The sequence below is a fragment of the Solea senegalensis genome, linkage group LG1 (assembly GCF_019176455.1).
Source record: "Solea senegalensis isolate Sse05_10M linkage group LG1, IFAPA_SoseM_1, whole genome shotgun sequence".
In the NCBI taxonomy this organism is placed as follows: Eukaryota; Metazoa; Chordata; class Actinopteri; order Pleuronectiformes; family Soleidae; genus Solea; species Solea senegalensis.
In genome coordinates, this window is record NC_058021.1 from 8,139,080 (window position 1) to 8,150,612 (window position 11,533).

The 11,533-nt window shown below is 41.7% G+C and overlaps 2 protein-coding genes across 3 annotated transcripts; one reads left to right on the forward strand and one right to left on the reverse strand.

The window, feature by feature from the left end:
• Positions 1-645: 645 nt before the first annotated feature.
• On the reverse strand, positions 646-6,480 carry LOC122767122 (CPD photolyase). Of its 2 annotated transcripts, none has more exons than XM_044022499.1 (10): positions 6,315-6,480; positions 5,259-5,599; positions 5,019-5,167; positions 4,384-4,566; positions 4,057-4,215; positions 3,358-3,556; positions 2,050-2,202; positions 1,829-1,950; positions 1,586-1,745; positions 646-1,501 (listed from the first exon to the last, which is right to left on the reverse strand). In XM_044022499.1, the coding sequence occupies exons 1-10, from the start codon at positions 6,332-6,334 to the stop codon at positions 1,353-1,355; spliced, it is 1,635 nt and encodes a 544-aa protein (XP_043878434.1). In that variant the 5' UTR covers positions 6,335-6,480; the 3' UTR covers positions 646-1,352. The 2 variants fall into 2 exon arrangements, with proteins under 2 accessions (XP_043878434.1, XP_043878427.1); XM_044022492.1 differs by having other exon boundaries at positions 5,259-5,623.
• Positions 6,481-6,532: 52 nt separating this feature from the next.
• On the forward strand, positions 6,533-11,355 carry LOC122767135 (UAP56-interacting factor-like). Its single transcript, XM_044022510.1, has 9 exons — positions 6,533-6,724; positions 6,870-7,010; positions 7,846-8,009; positions 8,871-9,019; positions 9,382-9,454; positions 9,811-9,866; positions 10,060-10,134; positions 10,286-10,412; positions 10,808-11,355. Exons 1-9 carry the CDS (start codon positions 6,661-6,663, stop codon positions 10,907-10,909), a joined length of 951 nt encoding a protein of 316 aa, XP_043878445.1. The 5' UTR covers positions 6,533-6,660; the 3' UTR covers positions 10,910-11,355.
• Positions 11,356-11,533: the final 178 nt, after the last annotated feature.

The following is an 11,533-nucleotide window of genomic DNA, read 5'->3' on the forward strand; positions in this document are numbered from 1 at the left end:
GGTCACGGTGGCCTCACAAAACATGGTTTTGGCCTCAACTCATTTACAGTGTATATATATATATATATATATATATATATATATAAATACACACATACACACACATACACATATATATATATATATACACACACACACATACATGTATGTATGTATATATATATATATATATATACACATATATACACACATATACATACATATATATATATATACACACACATATACACATTCATACATCACATAATGGGTTCACACCTCAGTCCTTTTATATACAGTACTGCATGACGTGTACTACCTAAATTGTTTTGGGAGAATAACTGTTCAGACCATCTGAATATGAATGGTTTGTCCAAGAGGATTTGAAATGACACATCACACACGTTCTCTGAATATTATCCGTTACCTAAGGTAAGGGCAGACATTGTAGAGCGAGCAATGACAAAACTAACTGAGTTATGTATCATAATTTGACTATGTGACTCACATTCTATGATCTATGTCTTTGTAGGGCCGTCCATCAGCCGTGTCATGTCGTGCTGAGTGGATTGTTCTGCTGCTATTTGAGCTGCTTCACCTACACAAGTATGCACATACTAATAAGACGTATAATAGAGGAACAGTTAGTTACAGTGAAATATATGATTGGCTGGAATTTCAAGTCTTTAATCATGCACCGGGCGAAGTTCAGCTCATTAGCACATGTGTTATTCTCTGCCTCCTGACACAATAAAATTCATATTGTACTTTGTGTGCACAAATCTGAAATGTAGTTAATTAAAGCAGAGCAGTGGATATTGTTTCTGTGTAAAACTGCATTTGCAATCGTTGCGTAACCAAGTCCCTGCAAATACAAGCATCCATTATTAACAGATTTACCCCCATCAATCAGCTGTCAACTATCTCAGTCTGTAGGAAGCCACTCAATATAATCAATGTGTCATCGTGGGTCAAGTCTTTTAAAAGCAAGATAACATTGAAGTTCAGGTTTTACAAACAAAAAAGAGAGAGCGAGAGAGAGATTGCAGTAAATTAGCAGTAAACTTTATGACTTGACTTTTGTTTTCAGTTGTAAAAAAAAAGCAAAAACAGCAAGTGGAAGCTGCTGATGAAACACAGTCATCCCACACAACGCATCCTCCTTATAAAATAACACAATAAAAAAAAAGGTAATAAAGATTGTAATATAAAAGCGTCATAAAAAAACAAAGTAACAGCCTTTTCTGCTGAGAGGGTAACACAGAGTCCAGAGATATCATCCCTCAATAATGACTCAAAACAACTATATACTGAATGTTTGGTAACAAAAACATTCCCCCCATCACTCATTAAATCCTGAAATGATTTCAGTGTCACAGGTTTTTGGGACAGTACTTTTGCTCAAACCGAGCGACGTCAAACTTGCGAGTGCAGCCTTTGTAGTTCATGTAGCGGATCTTCCCAAAAACATCCCTTTCCGCCCAGCCTTGGTCATGGATGCCACAGATGGACCACATGCAGCCTTCGGGGGAGACAAAAAGAAAAACAGTGTTGTGAATCAGGGTCAGACTTGCTCACAGAAAACAAATGTAATCTATGTGCTCACCAACAAAGCCATTAGGGTCCTGGCCGTCCAGCTCATAGCGATCGTTAAGGTACAGGGCAGTGGAGAGCGCCTCCTCTGGTGAAGATGTCCACTCCAAAATCTTTTTGGCCCAGTACATCCTCAGGAAACCATGCATCTTCCCTTCACTGACCATCTGGTACTACAGAGATATGCATGACAACACCAGTGAGGAAACCAGCGCAAAACAAATGGATTTATTCGAACACTGGTGTAATGCTGTACCTGAGCTGCGTTCCACAGTTTGTCATGTGTCTTCGCTTTCTCCAGCTGCTCACGCGTGTACAGATAGGGCCTTTTATCTTTGGCATGGTCTTTCAAGGTCTTCTGAGCCCACTCATATGCACCTGAGTAGCACACGCACGTAATACGGCATTCAAAGAAATGATTATTCAGCTGTTCACTAAAAGCCAATTATTTCAATGTCATCTGTCATCTGCACTCACCCTCCACAGAGTCGTATTTCTTGTTGTAGAAGCAGAAGTTGTCGGTCAGCTCGCGGCGCACCACCAGCTCCTCGATGAAGGAGGTGATGGAATGGCCGGTGCTTTTCCCGCTGTGTTTAACTTGCAGAGCCACTCGCTGCGCCGACAGGTGGCCTGATGGAGGGCGAGGGGAAAAAGGGGTTGATGAAAGTAAGACAATGCCAGAACAAGAAGGAGACACAAATCTCCTTACTCTAGGAAAGAAAATGTTATTTTGACTGTGACCAGTCAAAGTTGCCCCATTGACATCCTGAGTAATTATTTGAATGGTGTAGGGACATAATGACACTAATCACATTAACAGCGGCTCCGTTTTAGGGCTGCAACTAACAATTGTTTTTAGAATTCTGTCCATAAAATGTAGTAAATGATGAAAAATGTCAATCAGTGTTTAACAAACCTGGAAATCATGATGTTCTCAAATGTCTTTTGAGTTTTTTTTACTTCAATTTGTTTATTGTCAAATGGAGCAAAGAAACCAGAAAATTTTCACTTTAAGAAGCTGAAAAATCAGAAAGCTTGTATTAATTATTAAAAAAAAAACAACTCTAAAACTGATCAATTATCAAAACAGTTGATGATTAACTTAGGTCATCGCTTAACAATAGATTAATAGAATAATCATTGCTACTCCATTTAATTCATGCAAGTTAGGACAGTCAGTGCATTTACATGATGTTAATGTGACTGAAGTTACATCCAGATCATGTGGTTGGGAGTCAAATTACTTTTGGCTGCATATGTTCCATGTAACTGGACTGTGGCCCAGCTTTGACCCAACGTAAAACAGCAGAAGCAGGTACTCAGGTTGAAGCAGGTTGAAATATATTATATAATATATTTTGGGACTAAGAAGGAGACTGGGTTTATGCTCCGTCACCTTAAAGAATGACATATCTCCAAGTTAAGAGACGGCAGAAAGACACAGAGAGGCTAACTACCAGCTTAAGCTGTTTTGGACTACGACCTAATACGTCAACTGGAAATCACCTCATCCTAAAAAAAACTGAAAGGTGGGAAATCGCCACCCAGCATAGCCGAGTCTAACGCACTTGATTCAGTGAGTTGATTCCCTGGTAGATCTTATGTACTGGGACAAGGACAGTGGTCGAAACCAAGGCAGCTTAATGGAATTTAATGATTACATGAATTATTTACCTGTACTTTAACTACTGTGATCGGTCACGTCTGCCATGAAAATGACCTATTATAAGTGGCAGAAAACCCAATGCCCAAGACATTCCCGCACTATTATATGGCATCACTCACCAAAGCGGATCCAGGGGGAGAGCTGACTGAGGGCGTTGGCGTTCGGATCATTGCGCAGGTTGTCAAACAGCTTAAGGCGTACGTCAATGAAGGACTCCAGCATGGCCATTCCGGCCTTGGTGCCAGGTTTGGCCCACTCGGGCTCTCCGACTGTTCTGTCGACCTGCAGCGAGGCCAGAAGTTTGTCCCAGTCGACTGGCTGTGAGGTGAACAAGGGAGATACAAGACAGAGAAAGTGAGCCAGGTGATGATGATCAAATCAGGTCGTTTTGAGCCTTTCCAGTCACAACATCAGAGGGTTCAACAAGTGAATGGGAAACCATGTTTTTCAGCAGAGCAGAAAAAACTTTTTGTCAAAAAAAAAAAAAAAAAAAGAGCTGAAGTTTACGCTCACTCAATCAATGTGCAGAGGAGAGGAGCATTAAGCATTGTTTTATTTCCACCAGTCTGACTCCCCATCATTGGGCTCTCTGACAACATACTTTCCTATTGCATTGATTGCAGAAAACACTTGAAAGGCAATGAATATTTTTCAGGAACAAGACAAATTATGTTTGCTTGAGCTAAACCGAGCCACAAGTCCTTGAATGCGACGTAAGAACAAACACTTGTCGAGCCGTTTCCACTTCACATATGCAAATTCACTCTGAAACACAGCAATGCTCTCAGTGCTCTTTGCACGCTCACTGAAGCACTCACTTTGGCTGTTCTTGTCGCAGTGTGCGGATGTTTCTCCACCAGAGGAAACTCGGTAAGGAACTCGGGCAGAAGATTGGTGATTTTTCCTCTGATGGTCCTGGCAGCGTATTCAAGTTTCGGCGACGCTACCCAGCAGGGAACAATATTATGGGAGTCGACCTGTAATAAAGGAAAATAGCAGTGTCCAAGCTCAGTTTTTGTGATTATTAGGGAAACAGTGACCATTCACTCTACATAAAATGATAATGTTGTATTTAATGTTGACTCATTTGGGGAAAAATATAACGAATAAAATGAATCAAACGGCCCATTCATTGAAGTTGTCACCTGTATGAGGGGAATGTCCTTTGGAAGCGTCTTTTTCATGTCCTCCAACCACTGCAGTGGCTCTCTGAGCGGAGAGAAGTCTGTCACCACTGCCCCGAGGCTGCGGTCAGAAACAAAGCCAGGCACAACTTCCTCTGCTGAGCCATGGAGTAAGTGAAACTGGACGTCTAAGGTTTTACATTCCTGTGCAACAACGTGAGAGCAACAAAGTTCAGCCTTGAAGAGTTGGACGTGTGAAATCTGTGCAGGATCACCTTCTTCCCTTGTATCACATTACAACACCGGTGCCTAATTTAACTACAGAAGACTGTTTCCATAACGCACTGTTTTGTGGACTCATATTAGCCTAACTTAACCCAATGAGGACAGGGGACTACCTCTTAACATAGTTCTGGCTCCTGATTGGATTAAGTATTGTGCGATACATGAGATGTTTCTCCTCAATCTAGGTCAGATTATTTCTCTCACCAATGTCCAGACATCCCACGTTTCAACAGTTTTTTATGACCAGTGAGAATAGAGTAATTGAGAAAAGAGTGTCACACACTCTTCAACAAAGTGCTACTTGGTCATTTGACAAACAACGCCGTAATGTGTGACTTTCCCCATCAAGGAATATCGTCAAACGGACTGACCTTTGCTATTTCTTCCAGTCCTTTCAGCATGAAGTTGTAATGTCTCAGAGTGGACAGCTCTGACTTTGGGACATCTAAGCAGTAACAGATGTGCAGAGGAAGGTTTTCTTTCACAGCAAGCCGCTGTGCGTAGGTCAGCGCCCAGTTATCTGAAACACAGAGGACAAACACACGCATATTAAGTGGGTTGCCAAAAGAATCTCTATGAGTTACTGAAGGCTGTGTTAAGTGTTTGTTTACCTTGTACTCTTTGATCCCTTAACATCCAGTACAGGACGCCCTCTGAGCCCTGCTTTATCTTCTCAGTGTCAGAAATGAAGCGACAGCGCTTTTTGTTGAACTTCATCTCCTGGTTCTCTGACCTCTGCTGCGTGACAAGGTCGTGCAGCCAGCCTCCAGCTTTCTGCTTCTCCTCCTTTGTAGGAACCAGCTTCTGCTGCTTGGCACTTGCCACTTTAGCAGCAGAGGTTGCCTTACGCTTTTTGCCTGACATGGTAGGTTCACAGGTGTACGCCTCGATCAGTGGGACGAGACTTTGGCGTGGCCTCCGATTGCCGTCGACGATGAGCTTTAAGAGTCGCCTTGGTGAAAAAGAAGACAATGAGCTGCAGTGAAGATGGTAAAAAAAAATATTGACTTTATTATTTATCTTTTTTATGTATTTCATACACCGCTCTGGGGGTGACATCTGTGGGAAAAAATATATCTTATATAACTTACAATGATAGCAGCAGATGTTTGTATTTAAATAGTAGTCAAGTGCATCATTAATAAGTGAGGGTGGGGTAGTTTCCCCCTTGATACCCTACTGAAAGGTATAGAGTGTAAGAACTAGTGACACCAAATGGTGAGACTGTAGAGTGCAACAAATTAACCCAAGCATTAGGCAACTACGGTGGCCTTCACATAGCAGAAATGATTCAATCATCTTTCTTTGCATAATGCTTCTGCTTCAAAACAAACACTCAGATGTTTGACTGTTATACACTGGACACTCAAGCCTAGACTAGGTTTATTTGGAAGCCTAGTCTGCTTTAGACCTGACTGGGCTTCCTTTATCAAATACGAAAAAAGAGCTAAGAAGTCCTGATTTATCTCGAGCTCTCTGTAACCCTAAATGTCTTCTGCTTTAGAGAAATGTGCACGTGCATGGCATAAACTAGCAAGGTAGCTGACTGTGTGTATATAAGTACACGAAGAAACATCCGCTGGTTACACAGAATGAATGGAGAAAGAGCCAACGAGCACAACGACGTTACAGAAAAGCTAAAACCGCCGCTTTAAAAGGAAACTCACCTCCTCCAGATGCAGATCATACAACGGATAACGAGCTACGCTACTTCTGAGAGCATAAACTCAGAGCAAGAGGCGACGTACCCCGTGTTTAAAGCTGCCTTACCCTTGTTACAAAAGGAGGCTTCTGCCTTGTTTTGTAACACCGTGGAGTTAACTCGATTGAACCACATTCCCCACAATGCAACAAGGCGTACTTACTGCGCTTGCGCGGTGCTGTTTACGTTCTGAGGAGGCGGGGTTTCGTGGTTTCGTGTGTTGCGTCTGGTCTCAAAAAAGGACAGAGACAGCGCTGTTTAACTGTATTTCCCTTTCCACTCGTGGTTATTTGGTGTCGTTTTAAAAAAATATGAGCCAAAGTAGCACTGCAGCGGGACGACCAGCGGTTCAGGATAAGGTCGACATGTCGTTGGGTAAGGTTCGTTGTTACCAAAATAGAGCACTGTCAAACGTTAGCTAGCGCTACTCCCTGGTGGGAGTGTGTCAGCGGCAGCTAGGTGGCTAGCTCAATGGATCTGATTTGAGGTGTTCACGCTGCTCGTGTGGTTGATTTGACAGATGACATCATTCGGCTGAACAGAAGGGAGCAGCAGCTGAGAAGGAAACAGACCACCATGAGCCGCAGACCAGTTAAGAAGAAAAAACAGCTGCTGCAGAGAAAAGGAGTTTCAGCTCGGGCTGCTGGACCAGTCCAGAGAGGTGTGTGGTTGCGTGTGTGTGTGGGGGGGGACCTAAATCTGTTTACACAGTCACATTAGGGGTACTTGTCTTCCTTGTGGGGACAAAATCGAGTCCCCATAACGTAGATTACTACATTTTAAAGTGAAGACATGTTTTAAAGTTAGGCTGAGATTGGTGTTAGGATTAGGACAGTAGTAATGTCGTAATTATGGTTAATGTTAGAGTTAGTCTCTATGAAATTAATGAAAGTCAATGCAATGTCCCCTGAAGTCATGATAACCAGTGAGAGTGTGTGTGCCAGTGCCAGCAGCTCCTCCGCTCCATCCCATCACAGCTTTTGTTGCCATGCTATTTGACCAAACATGGTATCAAAAGACTAGGGCCTCTGTATACCTTTATTATCTTGATATTTCTTTCTGTACAAGTAGATGATTTATAAATACGTCCCTTGATTCTCACCTTCTGTACATGAAATTATTATTATTATCATTATTATTATTGTTAATTTGCACATAATGGATTAACATTTGATATTATTATTCAATACGATAAATTATGCAACGTTTTAAAAAAGTATGCAGCTTATGAAGATGTCTTCTCTAAATAAATTAACAATAGTCACCACAAATACAACAGTACTGCAAAATAACTTAAAACAGCAAAAGCTAAAAAGACTTAAACACAACTGATAATAATCACAAATAACTCACTGTTGATCAGAGACGTTTTTTCTTGTAAACATGTACAACAAACACAGTACATCTAATGATTTTTTTCTTTTCTTTTATTGCAAATGCTGAGTCATTTTCCTGTTCTACCAGATGTGTGATCTAGGTGTTATTATCTTTACTAGGAGGTGGCATTCACTGGGGAGGAGCACCTAAATTAAGAAACCGAAGGATCCCGCCCCTGCTGGGTCTGCGGCGGGGTCAGGGGGTTATCACAGGGCTGGCAGCCAGGAGGCCAGCTGCCCTGCTCAAACGTGTCAGCACACTCAACAGAGCAGCAATAAACCAGGTAATGAACCACATGCTCAGGACATAAGATCAACAATGCTGTTTTGAGGTATCTGTAATAGATGACAAGCTGTATAATCTATAAAATCTTGGATAAATACAAAGCACAGTTAAATAAAAAGAAAGCAGAATGAAATATGAACCTTGAAAACTCTTCATCAGGCAAATTCTGACTGTGTGAGGCTAATATTAGACGAAAACTGTATTCTGCACATGAAGCTGAAAAAAAGACAGAATACGTGAATACTTTCCAACAATTTGTGCATCATTATTTGTTACCTTGGTAACCCAGCGTCCCTCTTTCTTGTGGTGTCTAAAAGCAAATACAGAAAATGCACTGCACTCCCGATTTAATGATCTGGCTCTGCCTGACTCTTAACACCCTGGCATCAGACATCCGCAACCTCTATGTGATATATCCAGGAAAAACAAATGTACTGGGTTTCATGCTTCAGTCTTTTGAGGCTTAGCAGTTTTGTTCTGAATTACTTGCTAATGTTTTGCAGTTTTAATGCAGAAGCTTGCGTAAACAATGGAGAATGACGACCTTTCTGGTTTGCAAAAGCCACCGTTGTTCCCCGATATAAACGGAAAGAAAGGTGTTAGTGGAGAAGTCTCAGCAGTCGACTCACTAATTCTTGCTCACTCGACCTTTTGAATTCTTAGTTTTTTTTGTCAGTTATGGTTCGGTTGGATAAGTTTGACTCCTGATCGAACTTGTGCTCTAAGGTGCTCACTTTTTTTGTGTGTAAAAATAGGCTTGACTGAAATGGGACAAGTGACTTTTTCCATTGTAAATATGTTTTACCATGGTTGCATCTACAATATACTGAAGCCTCTCCACCACACCTCCCTTTTTCAGAAAACAAGACAAAAACCAAGGCCTTTCATTCAAAGCGCTGAAGGCCCATACAGGAAGCCGGAGTTTCAGAGGCGGCAGTACGGGCAGCCTGATCCACAGAGAGTCCAGAATCAAACACCAGTCAGGAGGCCTTTTCAGCTGCGACGGGGGTAAGAGGCCTTCATAACTGCACACGTAATATTTATAATATGGAAGCTTCTATTAATCACAGGTCATTTTTAAGGTGGAATCGAGAAAATAAGATATAGAGGAGTTGGAATATGAAATATGAAACGAAGCAATGAAATATAGAGTGATGTTAATGTTCTGAAGGTGGTAATTCTTGAACCTTTTACTCAAATTGTAATTGGAATATTTGTCCAAAATAATCACAGGTAAATATTGTCTCTAAATTGGTTTGGGAAGACATGTACTACCTTATGTGTAATGGAACAGATTATGGTTTAATAAGCCTGCAGCAACTATCTGCTCAACTGTATTTTTTATTTTATTTGACTTTTTATACATGCAGACCACTGCCTCCCATCCAGCAGACTCGACGGGACACGCGTCAGGCCACATTTCTTTTCCGCAGGGGACTTAAGGTACATGATGTTTATGTGTGTTGTAAACTGTAAACTGTTTGTACGTTAGCTTGTTTTTATCTCAGTACTTGAAATGATAATGTGACTTAAACCAACTGCCTGTTCCATTCAAACCGCTGTCAGATGAGTTCACGCAATGCTGATCAAGCCTATTGACTCCACACGACTCTCTGTGATTCTCTCATGTCACCCGGTGACATTCCCGCTTTGCACATAGGTTGTTTATGTAAAGACAGATGGAGGCAACAGCAACATTGTCCCAGTTCAGATGAAGGACGCGGCGTACAAATAATGTTGTGCTGTTTTCTATGGATTAAATTCAGATTTTGTTTCTTCTTTCTTTGTGTCTCCTGCAGGTACAAGCACAGGTGCAAAAGCCAGTTGCTCTCTCTCCTCCAGTCAGAACTCGCCAGTGAGTAATTCTGGAACTCTAGTCTATTTTCACTGTAGTTGTTTAAATGCATGTGTTGGTCTGTATGTGCAGAGGGAGAGGAAATCATGCTAAGGAAATGAATCATTTGGGAGGTGGGGTGCCATTGTTTGCCATTTTAAGATTGGGTCTCCTTGCGTTCTTGAGATTTAACGTGTCTCTGTTTGTCCACCAGATGGCGCACATCGACAGCCAGCAGTGGAATCTTGACTGTTTCAATTGACAACCCCACAGCCAGGACTCAGCCTGAGTGAGTGTCGTTTAGCCCCTGCAGAGTTACACGTGTTCTAGGGAAATCTGTCGTATAAATCTTTCTATGTATACATAGTATAACACACAACTTTAGGCAGTATTCAGGTTAGAAGAAGAAACATTTTACCGTTTCTGTGACTTGCTCATAGGCCACCGTCTGCCTGGACACTTCACCCCCCTGCTGTCAGCTCTGCTCCTGTCAAGGTGGAAACAGTGGAGAAGAAAATCCCAAAAGGAGTTCCTCTGCAGTTTGACATTAACAGTGTAGGAAAACCTGTAAGTGTCCCACTCATGTTTTCTATATCAGAAGTCACTAAATGGTCCGAAATTTATTTTCATTTAGCAGAAACAAGATAAAATAATGAAGTGTCCCTAGGTGAATGTGCAAACATTATGTTTTTACAATAGACAAACTAAAACATCTTTTGAGTTTGTGTTCTAACTGAAGGCTACCTATTGTATGTCCTTCAGAGAAGGGTGAGGTGAGCTGAGGGATATTTAGCTGCGACATGCAACTTACAATAAATGTTGCTCCACTGTAAATGGTGCTGTTTTCTGTGGTTAAATACACCAACATAGAACCATTAGTTAGTTAGTGTTTCTATTTTTGCATTACAAAGCAAAGCATTCAACAAAGTGTGTTAACCCCGTCCCCTCTGGACTCTTCACAGCAAACATCGATGACTTTGAACGAGCGGTTCCGCATCCTCAAAGATCGCCGCACCACCATGGCACAAAACGGTAAAGGCAGCCGCTTTGTTACCGTGGGTTAGCGGGCGAAAAGACTTGACTGGTGTGTACTGGGAGGTCCTTTGTCCTGTTCAGACACACACACACACACACACACAGCAGCACCTTTCTGACGGATTGGGCGCGGTGCAGATGTTCATGTTTTTAACTGAACAGAGCACAAGCCTGGGGTCAAACGAGCCGATGAACTCAAATGTGCAAGTGTCAAAAGAGCAGTTGGTTTAAATTTAGTTCCCATCATCATTGTATGCAGTTTGTTTTGTGGATGTCCTACACTGGGACAGAAAGAGATTTTGTCTCCCTTTGGACTTGAAACTGTTGACACCACACGGAGAAGACTGTTTTGTTTTGTTTTTCCTTTTCAGAGTACTGCTGTGTATTTGCTTGAGTGGCACGTATGTTCTCAGAATCTTTTTTGAGAATTGTTTTGTAATGTTTCTTTAAATAAAAGCGTTTCACTGTAAAAAGACGAGCTGTATTTGGGGAGCTGATCAGTCCACAGCACATATCAAATAGAACCACCTGTCTGTGAAATAGAAACTAGCCCCCCTCCCCATTGATTTACAGCAGCCTGGCGGTATCATGTTTATGTGAAGTGCACCATGTATTCAGAGAGTTCATGGACACAGACATTCCATTTGTAGCAC

What these genes read in the sequence shown, in the direction of transcription:
- LOC122767135 (XM_044022510.1), top strand. Translation starts at nt 6,661, where the DNA reads ATGAGCCAAAGTAGCACTGCAGCGGGACGACCAGCGGTTCAGGATAAG. An exon ending in ACAGAGCAGCAATAAACCAG is followed by an intron (nt 8,010 to 8,870) that starts GTAATGAACCAC and finishes TCCCTTTTTCAG; the next exon opens with AAAACAAGACAAAAACCAAG. An exon ending in CCTTTTCAGCTGCGACGGGG is followed by an intron (nt 9,020 to 9,381) that starts GTAAGAGGCCTT and finishes TTATACATGCAG; the next exon opens with ACCACTGCCTCCCATCCAGC.
- LOC122767122 (XM_044022492.1), bottom strand. Translation starts at nt 6,334, where the DNA reads ATGATCTGCATCTGGAGGAG. An exon ending in CTGCGACAAGAACAGCCAAA is followed by an intron (nt 3,557 to 4,056) that starts GTGAGTGCTTCA and finishes TTCACCTCACAG; the next exon opens with CCAGTCGACTGGGACAAACT. An exon ending in AACTGTGGAACGCAGCTCAG is followed by an intron (nt 1,746 to 1,828) that starts GTACAGCATTAC and finishes ATATCTCTGTAG; the next exon opens with TACCAGATGGTCAGTGAAGG.